This window comes from Emys orbicularis, chromosome 9 (assembly GCF_028017835.1).
Source record: "Emys orbicularis isolate rEmyOrb1 chromosome 9, rEmyOrb1.hap1, whole genome shotgun sequence".
Taxonomy (NCBI): domain Eukaryota; kingdom Metazoa; phylum Chordata; order Testudines; family Emydidae; genus Emys; species Emys orbicularis.
Genome location: NC_088691.1, coordinates 104785446 through 104808242, shown reverse-complemented (window position 1 = coordinate 104808242; position 22797 = coordinate 104785446). Strand labels below are relative to the sequence as shown.

At 49.8% G+C, this 22797-nt stretch overlaps 1 protein-coding gene across 1 annotated transcript in view; it reads right to left on the bottom strand.

Moving 5' to 3' along the window:
- Nucleotides 1-15228, bottom strand: part of CCDC50 (coiled-coil domain containing 50) — a 52322-nt gene extending 37094 nt beyond the window's left edge. The window contains exon 1 of the mRNA XM_065411444.1: nucleotides 15180-15228. Within this exon, the coding sequence (XP_065267516.1) occupies nucleotides 15180-15228 (49 nt within the window). The remainder of the gene's footprint in view (nucleotides 1-15179) is intronic.
- Nucleotides 15229-22797: the final 7569 nt, after the last annotated feature.

Here is a 22797-nt window from a genome sequence, read left to right as displayed (position 1 = left end):
ATGTACAGGTTTTCTAGAACGGTGTGAATGAAACCCTAAATGCGGAGACCCTCCTGAAACGGGACAGCATTGCACAGCGCCTGTGGTTTATTACCGCGTCCCTGGAGTCACCGCTGAGATCCCAACCTGCCAAAGGGCAAAGACAAACCAAAGGCATGAAACACATACCAATTTAAACGACACTTCAGCATTTGTGGCTTTCCCCTATTACCTCATCTTCTTAAGTCAGCACTTCCAATGCCAGTTCGCAGCAGAGAAAGTGAGAGAACCACAGAGTCAGCAGGGGGCACCGGCAAATATAGGTCTACCTATTATTTATTTATTTATATAAACACAACAAAGAAAGAGCAAAAGTAAAGTGCAGGGGAGAGCACAGTGTGTGTTTGTCCCCTCTGTACCACGCTGCACCAAACAGCAGCTGCCTTAACAGGTCCAATATACTGACAACAAGAGCAGCTCCCTGTGTTACACACAGCTTCACATGCCACACGAATGCCCTGAAGTCTCAAACCCTACAGCTACGTCCATCTGATAGGCCACGTAAGCTACTGGACTCTTTCTGCTGTGTTCCGAGTTATCACCCATTTCTACAGCCAAGGGATTGTTCAGCCTCCCCCCAGACATTTCTTTTAGCATGTACCAAAATCTAGCTTTTTCCTACCATTTTCCATCAGCTGTTCCAGTCACAAAACAAACTCTGTTTACGAAACACGGGAGCTGCTAGCAAGTCAGAGTCACGCTTGGTGTGGAACATCTGCATTTCTAGAATCTCAAAGCCTGAGCAGGGGGTAGAGAAGGGACAAGACAAAGCAGTTTAGTCAGCTAAAAAACCCCACAGAACTGTCAAATTGTTGACAAGTTAGGCTGAGAGCGGCAGGTGCACTCAGCTCCAGCCCAACGGGTTTGGAAGGATGCTGAGTTATTCGAAAACTCTCCTGAAAGGCTCTTTTCCAATTTGGGTAACTTCTCTGAAGGCTGCAAATTGCTTCCTTGAATCACTGAGTTAAATGTGACTCAGACGACTCTGATCAGAGATAACCAAGAAAGAGCCAGATGGCAGTTTCCAGAGGACTGACATTCACCCCCAAACAATGAGTGAAACTGCTCTGCAAGGCACTTGCACTGATCTCACATCCTCCCTCCCCGTTGCACAGATAAGATCCTAGGGCTGGCAGGAACAAGCACCTCTTTAGGTTGCCCATAACAACCCTAGAAGCTTGAACTTGGGTTCTACAGATGACGTTAAGACCCTTTTTGTTTCACGCAGTCCATGCAGGGGCATGAAATCAGGAAACTGCTGCAGAGAGAGGAATTCAGCTTTGGGAGGAGCCAGGTACAGTATGAAAAGCAGGGTTGGGCATGAGACTTTAATACTTTGCCTTCTTTCCCTTCAGGCCCAGGGCCATGGAATTTAAAGACCTAGCTGCTCAGGCTTTCGAAAGTGACTTGTGATTTGGGGTACTTCTGTTTTGGGATGCCCAATTTGAGGCACCTTAAAAGGAGCCAGATTCTCCAGGGCTGGGTGCTCAGTGCTTGTTGAAAATCAGTCCCCCCCTAAGCACAGTCCACCAAAGTCCCTAGACCCTCTTGAAAATCCTGAATAGTGCCTCTTAGCACTGAAGTGGGAAATGGTTCCAACCCCCAAGAGCTTACAACTTAACTTCACCCAAGATGCAATGGAGGGGGTACAAGAACACAGGTGGGTGGGGAAGGAGGATACAGGAACAAGATTATAATTACTCAGGAAACCTCCTGCATGATGAGGTGGGAAACCCCAGCCAGCCCACCCAGGAAAAAGTTTTTGAGTCATCATCTTTGGATTATACCGGAAGAAAGCTGCCCCCATCACTAACTGCAGCAGGCCTTTTGCAAGGTTGGATTTTTTGGTATTATATTCTCACTAGGGCCTGATCCAGCCCACGCAGAACTCAATGCCCAAACTCCCATTCACGTCAGCGACTCAGGATCAGGCCCCCAATGCATTATACTAAACCAACCAGGGATACAACAGAGCACAGAGACGGTCTCTGAGGAGTCTAGGTTATTGTTGCCTTGCAGCCCAGTGCAGATCAGAATTGGTAACATTTTACATCCCCTCTGCACTACGCGAGGCGCAGGGAGGAGTGAATTGGGCACCCTGTGTACTGACCCCAGCCCTAGGAAATCTGAGAGCCACACAGTTCCTACGGAAAGCAACAGGAGTTGAGGATGCTGAACACCAAATAGCCTGTGGCTCATTACATGTACAAAACGGTCCTTCAAAAATGTCCCATGGAGATGATTAAGCAGCCTTTTTTCCTTCAGGGGATTAGCTCTGCACGACTTGGTGACTTTCATTTAAAGTGAGTGAGTGCAGAATCAGGCCCTTCACAAAGAGAATCAGGACACTTCTGTATGCACCCCAGTCTATATTACACACAGCACTAGGAACAGCTGCACGCCCTGAAGATTGGACAGCCACAGAGCTAATATCTCACTAAATATTTGCACTCTTTGGGGGCATTTATTTCCTGTGTGCAGGTTGTATTCTGGTGCATTTGCTTTCCTACATTAACTCGCTTTCTCTTCAGCTTTTCAAGTGATGTTGTGCCACGCAAGGGACACGCTGGATTTCCCTGACAGGCTGCGCTTCTCATTTCTGCTAACTCCAAAAACAAATTCCTCACTCAAATTGACGCTTTCTCTTCAAATCTGTCAATCTCCCGCAGTGGCTCCAGTGCAACGCCCGGCAGCACTCTGAAGAGACAGGGGTGTGCATCTTGGCTGCTTCGCTAGCATTTTTAAGCCCTCGACCGTGCAGCATGGTGAAGGGGCTCATATGGCCGCTCAGGAGAGAGATGCACAGACAGATGTAAAGGGGACTGGTAAAGAGTTCGGCGGATAACGTGAAGTGTCGGCTCTCCCAACAGGTCACCACTGGCTCAATCCTTAGAGATAAAACTTAGAAAAAAACGTAACGAGAGAGCTCTCTATGCTCCTCTGGGAAAGATTATGGACTCCGTGCTGAGCGCTTCTTCGCTGACTTCAGTAACGTCATTACAGATGATACAGACCCCGCTCTTGTGAGTATGGACAAGAGTTTGAGCTGTGTGGATGGATACGAAAGCCCATATGTTAGAGATATTATGGGGCCAGAATTGGCGAGATTTAGACATACCCTGGAGTGAGGGCCTAGCGTGAGGCCAGAGTCGAAGATGAAACCCGGGTTCTGAGACGGAGTGCGATTGTCTACAGCGGAGGAGGGCAAACTACGGCCTGTGGGCCACATCTGGCCCGCGGGACCATCCTGCCCAGCCCTTGAGCTCCTGGCCGAGGCAGCTAGCCCCCGGCCCCTCCCCCGCAGCCTCAGCTTGCTGTGCCGCCAGCGCTCTGGGCGGCGGGGCTGTGAGCTCCTGCCAGGCAGCGTGGCATGGTAAGGGGGCAGGGATGGGGGGGTTGGATTAAGGGGCAAGCGGTCCTGGGGGGCAGTCAGGGGACAGGGAGCGGTGGGATGGGACAGAGGTTCGGGGGGGGGGGAGAGGGCAGTCAGGGGATGGGGAACGGGGGGGTTGGATAGGCGTGGGAATCCCGTGGGGGCTGTCAGGGGGCGGGGGTATGGATAGGGGGCAGGGCAGTCAGGGAACAGGGGGGTTGGATGGGGGTGGGGTCTCAGGGAGGTGGTTAGGGGCGGGGGGGTCCCAGGAGGGAGCGGTCGGGGACAAGGAGCAGGGGGGGGTTGGATGGGTCGGGGGTTTTGAGGGGGTGGGAACTGGGAAGGGGCAGATAGGGGGGCGGAGGCCAGGCTGTTTGGGGAGGCTCAACCTTCCCTACCTGGCCCTCCATACAGTTTTGGAACCCCAAAAAAGTTTGCCCACCCCTGGTCTACAGAGTTGGAGAAAGGACGTAGGAGGCAGGGCTTGGGGCAGAGGGAGAATTAGGCGCTCGGGTTTAGCCACGTGGAGGTTGAGCTGACAGCTAGACATTCACAAGGAAGAGGTGTCAGGGATACAAGCAAAGATTTGACTTTGGATGGAAGGAGACGGGCCTGGAGTAGAGAGGTAGAGGTGGTAGCTGAATGCGTGTTTGCAGATGAGATTACCCAGAGAGGAGAAGGGGACCAAGGACAGAGCTCTAAGGAGTCCGCACAGAAATCTGGAGAGGGGATGGGTAAGATCCCCAGAGGACATGCCACAGGAGCAAAGAAAGGTAGGAAGAGAACCAGGAGAGGAAAGAGTCACAGAAGCCCAGACACAATTGCACGAAGAAGAGCTCAGCGGACGACGTCGAAGGCAGCGGTCAAGGAGGATGAGGGTGGAGTGCTGGTCCTGAGATCTGCTGGGAAGAGGTCATTTGAGGCTTTGGCAAGAGCAGTTTCAGCTGAGTGCAAGGGGCAGCAGCCAGACCGCAGAGGGTCTAGGATGGAACTGGAGGAGAGAAACTCCAGACAATGACTAAGAAGCATATCCAATCAGCTCAGAGATAAAAGGGAGATGGGACAATAGGCGGTAAGCAAGCGGGGTCAAGGGTGTGGGCTTTCTAAGATGGGAGCGGCTATAGCATTCTTGTATTGTGAGGAGAAAGAGCCACAGTCTAGTGAAAGGTTAAGGGGGAAACGGAGGAGCGTAGAAGAGAGGTTTCCATTCAGAGCGGTGGGAGAGGCTGCCGCAGAACCATGGATTGTTTCATAGAAGTCACACATGGCCATCCCAGCCCATCTCTCTAGGAGCATCTCCGTCAGGGACATGCTCTAGTGTCTTGTCCAGTCTAGCTGTGAAAGCATCATCCGCTGTGTCCTTTAGGAGCGGATTCTGCAGGAGACCACATCTCACCGTCAAGAGCCTTCTTAATATTCAGTCCAAATGCTTCTTTTCTTAATTGTATCTCATTAACTCTTGTTCTGGCCCCTTGTAGCACTGAGTAATTCCCATCTCTCATTGGTGCTAATATGCTTCATATACCTGCAGACTTATGTCCCCTTCCCCTTAGTCATCGCTCAACCGAACTCCACAAAATTATCTCACAACAGTTTCTCATAAGCCCATCCCTCCCCCGACAGTGTTCGTCCTGGTTCAAAGAGGTTGGTTGATGGGGAGAAGAAGGAGATAAACATTCACACACATACATGTGGGCTCCACACTTTACCACACACGGTTTTCGAAACAGCCTTTAAAATGGAAGTTAATGGAAAGTGACTCACTCCTACCACACAGCGGCTTTGTCCCACACAGCGGCGACCACAGGGAAAGCTGTCAGCAGTGCACAGACTAAATCCGCCACCATCACCAGCTCAAGCCAAAAAAGTTCAAGTTAGACTATTTTATTTGGCCGGCAAAGAGTTATTGGGTTAATTGGTTGCACCGTGGGTTAGCGCACAAATAAAATAATTGTTAGGGCCCGATGGAAAGTCCACGGAGGTCAGTGGAACACCGCCGTGGGTCTGTGGATCAGGCTCCTTCAATACCTGCCTTCGGAGGATCTCAAAGCTCATTACAAACACTAACTAGTTAATCCCCATAATACCACCTGAGGCACGGTGCATTTAAAAGGCAGAGTAACTGATTCACAGAGAGATCCGTGAGGTCAGACAGAGCGTCGGGGGGGCAGACGCTGAGATCAGAATGTAAGTTATTACAACCGTGATAGAAGTCCTGGGAACCCACTGTGCGAGGCACCACACAAACACACAGTGACTCTCAATTGTGATCTAAACAGACACACCAGATGGAAGGGATGACAGACACGGAGCTGACACAAAGAGACGGAGCGATCTATCCAAGGGCACAAAGGGAGTCTCTGAACCCACAGCTCCTAGGTCCTAGTTCAGTGTTTTAAGCATAAGAGCCGCCTCCCTTCCCCCGGAAACTTTCATGTTTTCAGCTTGAGCTAAATGTAGATGAGGAAGCAAGTAGGCTGGTGTGAAACTGGCCAGCTGTCTGGCACACAGATTGTCAAATTCATGGGCTTGGGACTAGCGCTGTGGGGAAGATGCAGTGTGAAGCTGTTCATCTGAGCGTTGCCGGCCTGGGTGGGAGACTCACGTGAGCCTTGCAGAGGATTTGACCTGGGCTAGAAACACCTGGTTCCTTACTCCAAATACTTCTCTCTGAACAAACAGGCTCAACTCAGAAGTCTCTGAGAAAACACGAGGCAAACCCTTGCAAAACAGGGCCATTTCCTCCTAAACTGAAAAGCATGACCATCGCCCGCAGGCCCCATGGCCCCTGTTTTTCCTTAAGCCTGGAGCCTATTACAGCCTATTACAGTCCAGGAGATGGGGGGGCACCTGAGGTTTCCCTGCTCTCCTTCCGGGATCAGGGCAGGAGAGAGACTGCTTCCCTGCACCTGAGGCCCCATGTACCTCATATTTCGGGCCCTTTGGTTTTGGTTATTTTATTTTTCCCAGGAATTTACAAGTATTTATTCCTGCAACAACAAAAATAGATGAAAATCAGTGGAAAAAACTATTAATAATTTGTCTAGGTAAATATCTGGATTATTTTGGTGGAGGGAAGGACGGGGTGGGGGAGTACTGATTAGATTAATGCTTTGATGAATGGAATTCAATGTGGCTTGCTGCAGAACTAAAACGGAACTCAAAAACACAATGCCACTTCTGAGTTTAAGAAAACAATAGATCCCTAATCCCCAAATGAAAAGTTTTATTTGAAAAAACAGTTTACTGTTATAGACTTAGAACTATTAGGCTATAAATATTAACATTTGATAATTGGGCCACACCATTTGCAGCGCATACACTCAACTTCGTCCTTTTCTCCTGGTTTTGTTATTTTTACATTTTTATTTTCATCCCATTTTAGTATGTCAGATCTTTAAATCATTATCTGCTAACAGCTTGCAATGTGTATGTGGTGGGTGTGAGTTTCATCAGTAGATTCAGATGCGCACACACTTCCGAGCTTGTGTGCGTCCCTGTTTGTTTATTGTGTGTATCCTGAGTCTAGACTAATACATAGCCTTATTCAACAGGCAGCTTTGCATATACACACACACACACACACACACACACAGACTACTGTGTTTTCGTAATACATCTCTCTCATGCAATGTATTGTATTTTCATAATAAAACAAGTTTATTTTTATATATTTGAATGATACAAACATAGGGTGAAAATTAGAAAAAAAGAATAATACTTTTTGTATCACCCGGGATTTTTGGGGTAGAAAAAACAGTCTACACTGAAAACGATGGGGCTTACCCCTACTCTACCGTGCAGAGGCAAAGGAACCAATTGGCTGCCTGCAGAAAGCACTGGAGCCAGGGGTGAGCGTACAGACAGCCCTCGGCCAAACACTGTTGTCCCTGGCTAGCTACAGACACAATCCCTAGCACTGTCAGATGTGACAAGGGGGATGGGAGAAGGCACTCAAGCCTGTTTGTTCAAGGGAAAGTTTTTGGAGTAAGGAACCAGGTGTTTCTAGCCCAGACCACACTCTCTACAAGGCTGATGCGACTCACACCCAGGCCAGCAACGCTCAGATGAACAGCTTCACATGGCAACTTCCCCACAGCTCTAGTCACAAGCGTGATGAGTCCCAGCCAAGCTCCTACTGAATTTGTGCACTTCAGGAAACTGATTACTGTTCACCAGGACCGACTGTGAAACAGTGACCCAGATATGGAAGGCCCTATATAACCCAGTACATATCCCCCTGAGCCATCCAGTCCCCACGCGCCGGCCTAGAGTGATTTCCAAGAAGAAGCCACGAAGCAGAAAACCACAACCCTGAACAGCGCACAGCTAGAAGTCAGTCACCCAGGCCCGAGCTGCACAGTGCCGGTGCTTTAGCAATGACCTCGCCGATCTTCCACCACTTGAACAACTGCTGTCCTGATCACACTAAAACTGACAGGCCAAAGCCTGCTTGCTCTGACTTCAGAGAGACCTAAGTGAAACCTTAATGAGCAAGGTGAGCTCTGTTTGGGCTTCCATCCTGAACCTCTGAGAAATTCTAAGGCGATTCCCTGCTCCCCATACCAATAATCTAAAATTTTGAACCTATTTCCAATCCTCAAAGACACCAAGTTGTTTTCCCTCTACCCTCACTTACTTGCAGACACACAACCCAGGCCAGAGGCAGTCACCGGAAAGCCTGACATAAGCCAATAGCATCAGTAAATCTGAGCAGATTCCAAGAGAGATTGAGAGACACAGAACACTGAGCCTCTGCTCCGTGACCCGGCCATCTGCCGGCTTCAGAGTCAGCAGCCACGCGGCTCTACTAGCGAGGGTCTCAGTAAAGGTCAGGGGAAGCTGCAGCGGTCAGAGGGCAGGTGGTGGAGGAGGAGAAAGGGGAAGACAGAGGCTGATGCTTAGAACAAATTTGTATTCAGTCATATAAGAGAGCTGCACACCGGGAGCCAGGCAGCCTGCCTGCACCGAGAAAACCCTTGCCAAGACAGAACATAGCCATACAAGCCCTTCCTGTTCCCCCAGGGCAGCAGCTGTGCCTGCCATGGGCACGTGCGGAGAAGCCAGTCAAGCTGGCATCGGCACAAAGAGCGGCTTTTGAAACTACAGCTCAGTGTCAGTAAAAAAGTCAAATTAGAGACTTCAATGCGAGCGGAATTCGTAATGCAGCCATTGTCACGGCCACCCGCCTACAGAGCCGGACTGAAACAGTCAGGCCTTGTCTACACTGGGGGCTTAGCGACAGCGACGGAGCACAGATGTGCTACACTGGTGTGAAACGTCACGTGACCCAGTGCAGCTTAACCCAGTTCCAAATTGGGGGACACAGCTGGCGGCAAGCCCGGGGTGCAGACAGGGTGGTTTATGTCAGAAGGCAGGTACCCGTTGGAAACAGGAGGGGGAAACAAATAACCAGAGCTGGCACAGGGGATTGGAAATAGGCGGCTACAGAGCTGTTCACCAGTTCAGATCCACTTGGCATCATAGGCAGTGAATGAACATTTTAAATCAAGCTGGGAGGTTTTTCTAAAAGATCTGCTCTAGGCGTTATTCCGGGGGAGTTCTGTGGCCTGTGTGGTACAGGGGGTCAGACCAGAGGATCACAGTGGAATCTCTGCTGCCTGGTCAGTGGCCTATGTCTCTGTCCCAGACGGCAGGTGTCTGCGTCGCAAAGCCAGTGGTATAACTCTCAGCCTGGCAGAAGCAGCAGCAACCAAATGTACCACGGGGACTCGACAATCCTGGAAAGAGGTGGGATCTGTGCAGGTCTGGGGGATCCCCATGGATCTGTCTACACTGCAAGGTAAGCCCAGGGTTAGTAGAACTCGAGTTAGCAGACCCTGGGTTTGTTAGCCTAGGGCTTGAGCATCTATACTCATCTGTAACCCCAGGTCCCAACCTGCGGCTCCAGCATCTGCATTGCATTATGCAGGCCTAAGTCCAACCGCCCAAACCCCAGACTTCCTAGCGCCCTCCCAAAATGTGGTCATTCTAGCCCTGTGTTCGTGGTGCAACCACCTAGCTTGGCTGTCCAGAGGACAAAGAAAGTCAGCCCGTGGGATACTTTTGGCAGACTCCTAGAGCACAAGTCCAATGGGGCTGTGTCCACACTGCTTGAACCGTGGATCCCAGACTGACTCAGGGTCAGAGCCTCCATTCCCATAGGGTCCTGGGGCCCTTGGTCCAATCCCTGACTTAACTGGATTTGTGTGTAGACAGAAGGAGGGTTAGGCTTGAGCCAGAGCTCAAACCGGGGCTTACACTACAATGTAGATTTGCCCCAAGAGATAATAGTTTAGATCCCCCAGTGACACCCTGACTCCAGCCCCCCTGCCCCCCTTAGGATACACACGTGTGTACTGCATCCATGAGGTGATATGCAGTGGTTAAAGCAGATTGGAACAGGGTGGGGAGCTGTGGAGAAGGGCTGGTTACTTAAGCCAGGGAGAAGAGGGGAGCTGTGTTTTTCCCTCCACACAGTTCCCTTGCTTTAACCTCTGGTATTATGCCAGGGGATGGGGATCAGTCTGGCCTGCAGCTACTTGCATCACAAGTCAGTTTCATAAGTAACTGATTAGGAATAATTGTCTATCGCCAGCATGCTTGTGTCCCAAAGGCTCTCAAAAAGGCTTCATGAAGTAGGCATATGGATCTTTTCACTGCCACCGTGCAGCCACCCCTGGGATGGAACATGACAGCAGTCAAACAGCACACAGTAACATTGCCCAGCAGCTCAGGGCTGGGAAGGAAAAAGACTGTTTCCTCTTAAAACTGCAAATATGAACCTAGACAGGAAATAGCTCAAGACGAAACTTGGCCAGGCACCGCATCTAACATGAGTACTTCTGATAAATATTATTATGGTTTCCTTATTGACCACAATGGTCAGAAACTTCACTTTACATCTTGCCTAACAGATGGCAACTCCAGCAGCAAAGTGGCTTCTAATACTGGGCTGAAGCACTGAGGCCTAGTCTACACTGGAAAAGATTTGCCAGGATAGGTAGGTAGAGGCAGCTTCTACCGAAAAAAAGAGTCTGGTGTAGCCTATACCAGCTCCCCAAAATAAATAAGTTACACGGCCACAAAAGTGCTTTAGCTGGTATAGCTGCAGTTAGGGCTTTTACAGATATAAAAATATCAATTAAAAAAAAAAAAAAAAAACCTTAACTGATACTGCTATTGATTCATAGATTCTAAGACCAGAAGGGACCATAGTCATCATCTAGTCCAGAGAGGGGCAAACTACAGCCTGCGGGACCGTCCTGCCCAGCTCTTGAGCTCCCGGCCGGGGAGGCTAGCCCCCGGCCCCTCCCCTGCTGTCCCCCCGCCCCACAGCCTCAGCTCACCGTGCCGCCAGCGCTCTGGGTGGCAGGGCAGTGAGCTCCTGCCAGGCAGCGTGGTGGCACAGCTGGTACTCCGAGCGGCATGGTAAGGGGGCAGGGAGCGGGGGTTGGATAAGGGGCAGGGGGACCCAGGGGGCAGTCAGGGGTGGGGGGTCCCAGGAGGGGGTGGTCAGGGAACAAGGAGTGGGGGGGTTGAATGGGTTGGGAGTTCTGAGGGGGGCAGTCAGGGGGTGGGAAGTGGGAGGGGGCAGGGGCCAGGCTGTTTGGGGAGGGACAGCCTTCCCAGCCCGGCCCTCCATACAGTTTCGGAACCCCGACGTGGCCCTCAGGCCAAAAAGTTTGCTCACCCCTGATCTAGTCTGACCTCCTGCAGAGCACAGGCCAGAGAGCAACCCCAAAGTTATTCCCAGAGCAGGTTTTGTAGAAAAAACATCCAATCTTGATTTTAAAATTGCCAGTGATGGAGAATCCACCATGACCCTTGAACTGTTCCAGTGGTTAGTTACCATCACTGTTCAAAACGTACACCTTATATCCCACCTTCAACTTCCAGCCATTGGATCTTGTTATACCTCTGTCTGCTAGATCAAAGAGCATGTTACTAAATATTTGTTCTCCCATCTAGGTACTGCTAGACACGAGGAGCTCAATCTATTTAGCTTAACAAAGAGAAAGTTACGGGTGACTTGATCGCAGTCTGTCGCTCTAAGGCATGTTTTCTCATTTTTTAATCATTCTCACGGCTTTTCTCTGAACCCTCTCTGATTTAGAACATCCTTCTTGAACTGTGGGCACAAGAACTGGACGCAGTATTCCAGGGACAGGCTCACTAGTGCCATCGACTCCTACTCAAGATTCCCCAGTTTACATATCCCAGGTTCACATTAGCAGCTCATGTTCAGCTGACTATCCAGAACTCCCAAATCTTTTTCAGAGTCTCTGCTTCCCAGGAGAGCACCACCTATCCTGCAAGCGTGTCCTACATTCTTTGTTCCCGGACGCACACATTTACATTTAGCTGTGTTAAAATGCATATTGTTTGCTTGAGCCCAGCTTACCGAGCAATCCAGATCACGCTGTATCAGCAACTTATCCTCTTTCTTATTTGCCACTCATCCAATTTTTGTGTCATTTGCAAACGTTATCAGTCATGATTTTGTTTTCTTTCAGGTCATTGATAAGTGCCATGAACAGATCCTTGCGGGACCCCACTAGAAACACGCCCACTCGATGATAATTCCCCATTTACAATTGTATTTGGAGAGAGTTTTAATTCATTTAATGAGTGCCAAATTAGTTTTATAAATCAAAATGTTGTGGGGTACCAAGTCAAAACGCCTTGCAGAAGTCTAAGTATATTGCACCAAGACTGTTACCTTCATCAACCACATTTGTAGTCTCATTTAAAAAAAAAAAAAATCCCGTCAAACTAGCTTCCTATTTTCCATAAACCCATGTTGATTGGTATTAATTATATTATCCTCCTTTAATTCTGCCCTATCTAAACCACTCCCTTATCTTGCTCAGGATCGATGTCAGACAGACAAGCCTCTAGTTACCCAGATCATCTCATTTACTCTTTTTAAGTGTCGACAAAAATACCGGCAAAAGTTTACGTGTAGACCTGGCTTTAATAAGAAGTCCTCTGCAGATTTGAATAACCAGCACCACTTCCTGCAGCATCTAGCTACGCTTCTTAGATTATCCATCCAAGGACAGAATCAGCTTAACATTTCTTAGTTGAAATGAGATTTTATATGCCCGCAGCACTAAAACAGCGACGATACCCTTATTCTTCCAAGAAGTACCATGGCATCTTCTTGTCACAATGACTAGCCCCTCAGCGCTAGTTCTCATCTGAGGGAGAGTTAATAAGAAATAAAGAAACTGAAGCAAAGAGAGTAGCAAAATGGTCTTCCAAACCGTTAATGAATCACCAAACTGACCTTTGTCCAAAATAAACAGAGTGGACATTTCTCCAAAAGGACGGACAGTGATTTTCTGCATCTGGAACAAATATTTCCCTGGTTATGGGAGCTGCTCTGTTTCTTCCCTTTGTGTGGTGTCATAAGCAGATGCTAGATACAGGTAGGTCAGTAATGAAGAGATCTAAACAAAGCACAATTGGGGTTCAACACTTTCCATCAGAATAAAACCTGATGAATTATGTTCCCAGTAAATTCAAGGTATTCGATTGAGACTTTACAGAACACAAAGGCTCCACCTACCCTGCACATTTTAGCCATGTTGTAACACTCCCCTAATCAAATTGTTATTTGGCACTAAGGGTGAAATCTTGGCTCCACTGAAATCAATGGGAGTTTTGCCATTAACTTAAGTGGGCCAAGATTTCACCCTAAATCTTCAGCACCTGAATGCTACCATTCTCCATAGGCAACAAACAGGAGCATTAACCCAAAATTCTTAGGGTTTGGCCTGTTTCCCCTCCATCTACTCAAGTGTTTAAGACTAAACTGGATCTTCAAGTGTATGCTTGCTCTTTTGTATTACTATGAACAAAATACTATTGGCTACAGACTTGGAAACACGTCTCAGATGTTTTGAATGGATGTACACAGTAATTCTAACATTCACCACTCTAAGTAACACTGGTGTAAACCCAGAGTAACTCCTTTGGCTGGTGAAGTTACTAAAGATTTACTCTGTTGTAAGCCAGAACGGAATCTGCCCCGTAAATAGTACTTTTCATCAGAAGACCTCCGAGCACTTTTAATAATACCCAACAGCACCCTTTCGAAGTAGGCAGGTATCGTAATCCTTGCTTTCCAGATGGAGAAATTGAGACATTGACTGGTTAAACTGGGCACCGAACCCAGAACTCCCAGTTCCCAGGCCTTTGCTACAGTTACTAGATCACACCCACTCTGAGTAGGGGTTAAACTGTAATTCTCAGCAAAAAACACGGTGGTTTTCCTTCTAGAACAACGCATACCCAAGAAAGCCCTGAGAGGGAAATCCCAGCTACACTGCCGTCTAATTACATCTTTATCCTGCACTCATAACCACTGCATCCGAGCACAGATACGATCGGTGAAGCTGGGGGACCGGGTTACCACGTGGCTAGTCCAGACACCGTCAAAAACACATTTGGCCTTGCAGCCGAGGCAGGACTGACCCATGTTTCACCCACGTCTTTGAACCGTGACACATGGGGCACCATTAAAGCGTGGTTACTCCTTACAGCAGGCATGGGACCACAGCGTGCCTGGGCACCATTCATTTGACAACATACATTGGCCCAAAAGATGAATTAACCTCTTCGCCCTCCACAGTTCTTGTCTTTCCCCTCTGTTCCCAAGGCTCAGCCCTAACCTGCTAGGGGCAAGGGCTGTGAAGAGCAGATTTGCATATCAATAGCATGAACAGGCTCCCAGCTATTGCCTAGCAAGGTTTATTGTCTGCCATGCTCACAGATGTGCTGGAGCCCCCCCGCTGCCATCTCTCCACCCCCCCCCCCCCGGGACAATAATGAATCCGGAGCCATTCCGCCGGATCGATACAAAAGCTCCAGCCCTCTCTCCCCAGCTCTGCGGAGGTCACCAAAGGAGAAGTGCGGCTGCTTTTGTCTCCAGCCAGGCCCTGGGAGCGCACTGAGGACGGTGAAATTGCAAGTGACATGCGGATCTCTAGGAAGCGGAAAGCGTCGCCTGATTTGCCTTTGCTGAATCCCATCCCCCTTCCTCCCTCCCCCGTTTTATGACCGGTAAAAAACATCCCACCTAAGTTTAAACCAATACAGATGGGGGGAAAAGACTGAACAAAAAGCCGGATCTCCACACAGGTTCCCTCAATCTCTGGAGCATCTAATCTAACCAGACTGCAACACCCCAGGTTACTGTTATCCGCAAGCCACGTTATAGCCCACGGACAGAGTTCAGACATCAGACCCCCCACGCCCCGTGGGGCTCAAGGGTCAGAGCTTCTGCGTTAGTCCATCTCCTCTGCCCAGGCCTCGGCGCTGGACGCCTGCCCTGGGTGCGGCGGAACTGGGGTTTTCCTCCTGACCAGCAAGCAGCTCCCAGGCCTGCCGGCCAAACCCCCGGAGGGCAGAGAGTCACATTTCACAACACAGACAGCACAAGACACACATTGACCCCCCCCACACACACACACACTCTCCCCATTCATCCCTGACCGCTCCCCCTCTTTTAGCACGCAGAAATATTAAGCCCCCCCCCCCCATCCTATAGATGTGTGTGTGTAGTTTGTGTGTGTGATACACACACTCAAACAGGGAGAAACTCCACCACTTCCCAGGGACGTCCGACTCCCGGCACAGGGGGTGGGGGAATCAGCCCCCCCGCTGACCCCTCGCCAGCTCTCCTAGGCGGGGAGAAACCCCCACCCCGCCCGCCAGCTGGGCTCGGGGGGGCCGGGGCAGCGCCCCAGACACGCCTTACCTTCCTTGACGCCAGGTAGCTTGGACTGATCAATGCTGATTTCAGCCATGTTGGGATCTTGAGCTTCCTCCTCCTCCAGCTGCGGCGGGCAGGGAGGGGGGCGCCCCGCCCCGCCCCCGCGAAGCGATCCGCACACGGGGGGGATCGATCCGGGGGCTCTCGCTGGGGCTGAGCGTTGGCTGCAGCGATTGGAGCCGGTGGGAGGGGGGAGGGGAGGCAATCACAGCCACTGATCTGTCCCCCCCACTCCCCCCCACCAGCCCCCTCCCAGAAAGTGCCCAGCCGCCGCCGCCTCCTTCGCTTCACAGCTATTAACACCTCCTCCTGGGATGGCTACAATGTAACTGGAGCCAGGAAACGGACACTGTGAGTTCTGTACGGAGCGAGAGACGGGACAGAAAGCGGCGCGGGGAGCGGCAGGTTCCTAACCGCAACGGCAAGGAGCTCACACAACTGGCAGCAAAGCGCCTGGTGCCTTTTCCCTTCCGAGTTAAATCCCCCAGGAGAGCGGCACGTGGGTGGCTGCCCAGTGGTGCACAAGCCAAATCGGTCAGGGACCAGGGTCTGTGAATAGGGTGACCAGATTTTATAGGGACAGTCCCGATTTTGGGGTCTTTTTCTTATATAGGCTCCTATAACCCCCCACACACACACACACACACACCCTGTCCCGATTTTTCATATTTGCTGTCTGGTCACCCTATCTGTGAATGACCTGGATTTTTGATCCTATAAATGAGCATTTAGGTCCAGAGGTGGCTGATAATGACAGCACAATTGTTTCTGGTTTGCAATCATCAGAACAGGCTGGTTTGCTGGATTTGCCGCTTTAGATTAGGTTTTGTTTGTTTGTTTGTTTGAACAAGGCTAGGAGGAAAGACAGGAGGGGCAAGCAACCAGAAAGATAAATCAGAGACATAAGGAACACAAGAGGCAACAAAGATCTGATCCAAACGCTCCCAAAATTTGAGTGTGTTTTTGTTCCCATCCTGTATAAATATAATATAGTTAATTCAGAACCACAGCACAACTACAAAGTTGAAGGTTTTAGCATTTGTACAGCAGCTTTCATGCAAAGAGCCTGAAGTTTATATTGAAACTTGGAAGGATTAGATTTTTATCAGGAAACGTCGGTAAACATCAGTTTCACCTTACACACACACACACAAACTGATGACAAAACATTTCCATTGATAAGAATCAAAATGTACAGATAAGCAAAGGAAGCGAAATGCTGCTTGAGAACTTATTAGAATCAAAATCCAGTGACTTAGACTTTTGAAATATTGCTTGTTACAAATGGACTAGTGAATGAATGGTGAAAACAGGTGTGATTTGTTGGGTTAAGGATATAGTTACCTTGTGTATTTTGACATCGTGATGTTGCCAATTTGTTTTGAGCAGTTTATAAAGCTTTAACTTTTTGAATCTCAGCATCTTTTGACATTAAATAAATGTCTGACCCCCTTGCATAATTTTCCACAACTGAAAATTTAAACTGAACAGATCAGAAAAACTGCTTACAAATAAACATTGATAGTATCCATCAAAATGATCAATACAATCAAGTTCTACCAAGGCTATTTATATTTAGTGACACCTGCAAACATGGTGCTTAGGTCGTTGCTATAGTTATGAGCTTGTTATGGGGTGAGTTAAAACCCCATTGAGACTGAAAGGTGTGAACTCACCCTTCAGTTAACATAACTGTGAGCATAAGCTCCCACCTATGACAAAAGGTGTGTGAACCCAGAGGCCACTCAAGACAATCTGCCGCGCTAGGCAATACTTCAGTGGGTTGTCATGCCACTCAGGTTTGGCTCAACCGCCCACCCGCCATGACAGACAGGGAACCAGGCCAAAGTTGAGTGAGTGGAGCTGTCACCTGGAGCACGGGGTCACAATGCCACTCAAATCTGTGGCTCTAACCAGCTGCCCTGAAATCTGCAGCCCTAGGCAGCTTCCTAGCTTGCGTATAGCTAGAGCAGCTTCTGTGTGAGCCCATCCAGGAGCTTTTGCCTACACATTGGTTTGGGTAGGTGTGTGTGGGAGGAGAGATCCCACAAGAACTAAGGGCTTGTCGACATTTAAAAGGTGGCAGCGGTGCAGCCACGCTACCTACGCTGACGGGAGAGCTTCTGTCCGCGTTGGTAATCCACCACCCCAAGAGGCAGTAGCAATGTTGGCAGGAGAAGCCTTAGTCATAGTGCTGTCTACACTGGGAGTTAGGTCGGTATAACTGTGTCGCTCAGGGGCCTGGATTTTCCACACGCCTGAATGACGGAGTTATACCGACATAAGTTGCTAGCGCAGACCAAGCCTAAGATCAGACCAGACAAGAACAGAGGGACAGGGAGAGGCAAGACAACCAAGCAGGCGCCTGTAAGCACAGTGTGACCCTCGAAGAAGCTAGAGAGAGCGCTTTGGGGTGTGATGGTAGCTAAAGAAGCTTGTGGGTTGTAAGCTAAGAAACTGCTCTTATTGTTCTGTGTTCAGAGAAGCAGAATTCAGTACATACCTTGTCAATACCAAGATTGCGTCAAAGAGCATGCCAGACTCCATCAGCTCCTGCAGCCATCTGGAACACCCACAGGCCCTGAACTTTGATCAGCTGCTCAGGTCAAAAAGGGACAGCACTGTTTTAAGTCCACAATTCTGACGCTTGTTCCATGGAGGTTTCAGAGTAGCAGCCGTGTTAGTCTGTATCCTCAAAAATAACAGGAGTACTTGTGGCACCTTAGAGACTAACAAATTTATTAGAGCATAAGCTTTCGTGGGCTACAACCCGCATCCGAAGAAGTGGGTTGTAGCCCACGAAAGCTTATGCTCTAATAAATTTGTTAGTCTCTAAGGTGCCACAAGTACTCCTGTTATTTTTGTTCCATGGAGACACCCTCCTGCTGTGGTCTTCACTGATTTCTTAGGGCCACATGAAGCGAAGGGGCCAGCCAGTTGCTGGATTAGGGCCCAAAATACCAACATAAAACATAAACATAAAAGAATCAAAAGCTAATTTACCTGCTGTCAACAGCTGCCATATTGGTGCCACTGGGCCCTGAAGTGACTTAGGCCTGTTACAAGAGTGCTCTGTGCCTGTATATATGTAAATAAGTAATAGATAAAGTGCTAGTAGATAGATCTCGAAGCTATGTAGCATAGTTCTGGGGTGGGCAGAACCCATATAATCTATGCACTAGGCCTAGCTTCCTTGGTGCAACTCTTTACATCCACTCTCAACAGCTTTGATCCCACAAGTCTTGCTGTAGCAAGGATGTAATATCTGCAGAGACCCCCAGAGACCTGACGTGGTGACACAAGGCACTGCGAAGGACAACAGGAAATAATATGCTCTCAGGCTGCATCCGGCAGCGAAACAAAGCATTTCCTTTGCAACTGTGTCCTGCTTCTTTCTGACCTGCAGGCAGCCATGTGCGCTGGATGCTGGAATATATATTTAGATAAGACCTTTGAGAAAGGAAAAGGGAACTAATCATCTGGAATGCGCAGGAAATCTAAGAGATAATGAAGAGAACATGACCCCAGAGGGCCTGCAGGTGGGGATGAATTAAATAGTACCAAGGAAACAGGTTGATGTTCGGAGTTTGCTACAGACTGCCAGCAGCATTGTAATCACAACTTATGGCTCTGTGGTGCTTTTCATCCTGCAGGATCCCAAAGCACCTTACAAGCGAAATATTGGAACCACTGGTCCACTGTTCAATCTTAAGGTTTGTCTTCATGGACAGCGCTACTGTCGTGCTTTAGCAAAGACGCTCCTATGCTGACAGGAGAGCTTCTCCCGCAGGCGTAGTTAATCCACCTCCCCGAGCGGCGGTAGCTGTGTCGATGGGAGTAGCCCTCCCCCCAACAGAGCACTGTTTACACGAGGGGTTAGGTCGGTATAACTACATCGCTCAGGAGTGTGGGAAATCCAGACCCGAGTGACGTAGTTCTACCCATATGTCTGTAGTGTAGACCTGGCCTTAGTTGTGTCTGGGTGAAGTGCTGCAGTTACTCCCCAGAGGGATGGAAACAAATGGTTTATCAGTAGTGACCTTTCCTATCTCATAAAGCAGATCTTCCCCCCGCACACCCCCCCTCCGAGTTCAATCTGTCACAGAGCTGGCTGGCTTCCCAGGAATCAGGATCAGTCTTTCACGAAACATCCCTGCAGAACAGGATGTCTCCTCAGTGAATGGGTGCAGAGAGTCTTTCTCCCCCTGTGACATACTGAACCCGTCTTTTGTCTTTATCCCCCGTCTCCTGTAATGCTCCTTTTTACCTCCAAGTGGTTTTGATGGTTTGCAGCTGTTTTTGACAGTTTTCCATTGTCTGTTCTGGGATGGGGCAAGACAACTGAACCTTGCTTTACATCACCAGCTGACCAGGGAGGGGTAACAAGTCCCTCCCACTTGGATGGTTCATCACGAGACATATGCTTCCCTGATGACTTACTCCAAGGCCATAAGGCATAATTTGTGACTGTATTGAAAACATTACCCACACACACATCTCACAATGATTATGAGTATTGGTAAGTTACAAGCTTCCAGTAGAGGCCTCACATGCTACCCTTCACAGATAAATACCATGAAAGTGGTATTTTAGGTGTATTGAGTTTGCCCGGTTTCAAACAGAACTTGCTTGTAAAGAACAATAAACCCAGTTTGCCCATCAGCACCAATGGGCCTCTGTGTCACAGACGGATGTTAGCCGCATCAAACCCTGCTCTGCATATAGGACGACTAATTTGGCTTTTCTATGGTGCTCACTGCTATAGGAGCTGAATGCTTCACAAACATTAATTCATGATCTCACCACACCCTGAGATAAATGAGTGCTATTATCCCCACGTTACAGGGGGCAGAACTGAGGCTCAGAGAGATGAAGGCCAAGCATGTCCACTAATCTCACTAATGTGAGATGCCTAGGAGCTGATTTTTCAGAATCCTTACCTTGATCTAGCACTTCACATGTTCACAGCCCAGCTCCCAGCTCCCATTGACGTCAGTTGCAGCTGTGAGTGCTCAGCACTTCTGCCAGTCAGACCCCAGGATCTAAAGTCAGGCACCCAGAAAATGAGGACCACATCTTCCTACCCCTGACTCCTGGCCCTGGCCCCTCTAGTTTCTTCCTGTCCCAGACCTCTCCCTTCCCCCAATCACAGCTCCTCCTCCCAGTCCTCCTCCACCCAGGACCAGCCTGCTTGCTCCACCAGTCCCAGTCTCTCCCTCCAGGATCCCCACGAGAGTGTCAGAATCCTCCCCACCCTGACTCCCAGTCTCCCTCCTCAGGTTCCTCACCCCAGTCTCCTTCCCAGGCTCTTAGAGTCAATCTACTCCTTCCGGCCCCCAACAGGTCTAGCTCTTGTTCCCACTGCAGTCCAGTCATGCTTCCCCCTCAAAGGGAGCCTTGAGGGCACGGGAGAGAGTCTCCCGGCTCTCAGTTCTGGTGCCTGGCACCAGAATGACCCACAGCACATGGGAGGAACAATTGCAGCTTCTGCTCAGCTCCTGCAGCCCATGTTCAGTGCACGAAATCCGTGGAGAATTCAGTTGCCCCCTTCTAGTAAGTCTCGACTGAGCATGTGCGCACTGAGATTTTTTGGAGGCTTTTTCAGACAGCTTGCTCAAATGTGGTGTTTTTTCATGGGAACAGGAAAAGGCCCATCCTGACACCAACGCCACCTATACTGGTTTGTAAAGTGCTGTGAATTCGGCTTGAGAAGTGCTATTTCAGGAGACGGGTTATTTCCGAGTACAGACCAAGCTCCAGCTAGGAGACTGGTTGATCCCATTATGGAAGCAGTGGCCCTTCGTCACATTCGGCATTGGATCCAGATCCACATTTCCAAAGTTCAGTGTGCTCAGATCTGGGTTTTGGTTTGAGCCTCTCTCTGTTCATTGCTATCAGGGCCGGCTCCAGGCACCAGCTTGACTCCGGAGAGGGGCGGCACGTCCAGCTATTCGGCGGCAATTCGGCGGATGGTACCTCACTCCCGCTCAGAGCGAAGGACCTTCCGCCGAATTGCCACCGCAGATCGCGATCACGGCTTTTTTTTTTTTTTTTTGCGCCGCTTGGGGCGGCCAAAACCCTGGAGCCGGCCCTGATTGCTATCATCATGCACAATCAAGTGGAACCCAGTCATACAGCGTGAGACTTCACTCAGGTTTGCATTTCACCTGCAGCTGCTTCTTTCAGCCTGGCCTGTCTCCACAGATCAGCAAAGTTGTTCAAGCCGGAGAGCAGGTTGGGCTGAGAACCTGAATGCTGAGGTGTATTTCCAAGGTCCCATGGGAGGCCCAAATCCTGTCCCCAATACACACTGTGTGCGGGGGATTCCAGCGTGAGGCTGACTGGGGAGAGAAACCTCCCCTCGCAATGTGGAGGGCTGACCCTGCTGCGGTACCTGTTCAGAGCCGTGGGGGGGGGGGAGGCACTTGCAGCAGGGTTTGTGACGCTGTCGCTGTGGCCTTGAGGTTGAAGGCTGAGACTGATGATCCTCTGAGCTCCAGGACGGACTTGGAGATAGCACCCCCCAAATGTAATGTGGGCCAGCACACTTTTAAGGGACACAAATATCTATTACCATCGACAGGCTGCAGGGTCTGTGAAGGCACTGAGGTCCTGAACCCCCTCTGCTTCCTCCCTGCCCCGGGCTGGCCCCAACCCCTGGGGAGTAGGAATCACATCGGGCAGTCTGGAAACCTCGTCCCTGCCGTGGGATACAGACACAGCTTCCCAAGGGCCAGTGGGCCAAAGGGAGAGGTGCTTAGGGTAACCAGACAGCAAGTGTGAAAAATCAGGATGGGGGTGGGGGGTAATAGGAGCCCATATAAAAAAAAGCCCCAACAGAAGAGAAGGGACGAGCGTTGTCAGAAGACACGAAGCACCAAGGGCTGGGGGAGCTGAAGTGCAATCCGAACCTCACCAGCTTCCCCTTGCTGCAAGAGGACACAGTGGGAAAGCAACGTGCAGCGTTTACACAGGGGAGCGGCCCAGATTTGCCTCCAGAATCGGTCTATTCACTGTCCATTCGGAGCAGATGCTGATGCTATAATGTTCAGCCAATCAGCTAAAAACTCAAGACTCCCGAGGGTCAGAGCAATGGGTGGGGAAAGGAACAGGAGGGGCAGACGGAGAGAGAGTGGGGGGCATGCATTTTTAGATGAAAAGGATTTTAAACTAAAGGGTGCCTTTAGGAGGACACTGTGCTCCGAAACCAGCAACATCCTGAGGGCTGGAAAGCCCATGAGGATCCTAAAACGCCTTTATTTCCCTTGGCCTCCCCTTTAGCTTGCCCTATGGAAAACTCCTTGGAAGATCAAGGGCTGGGTACAACACCGTGTGATGTATGGGCTTCGTATGCATGACAGAGCAAGTGACGCTGCCCTCTGGTGGCCGGCCTACAGAAAGGATGATGAGACCTACAACTACCATCGCTCGGGGGAGATCACCCATTGCTCACGCGGCTGGTGCCTACGTTTGTGGCGGGGATGTTCTTGTGATGCTGTCTCTGGTGCCAGCAGCATGTACGTTTGTTACATCTGGTGTCACTCCCGTGACTTCCATGGCATCCTGCTGGTATAATCGGCTGTGTTCAGAGGTCAGAAACTGC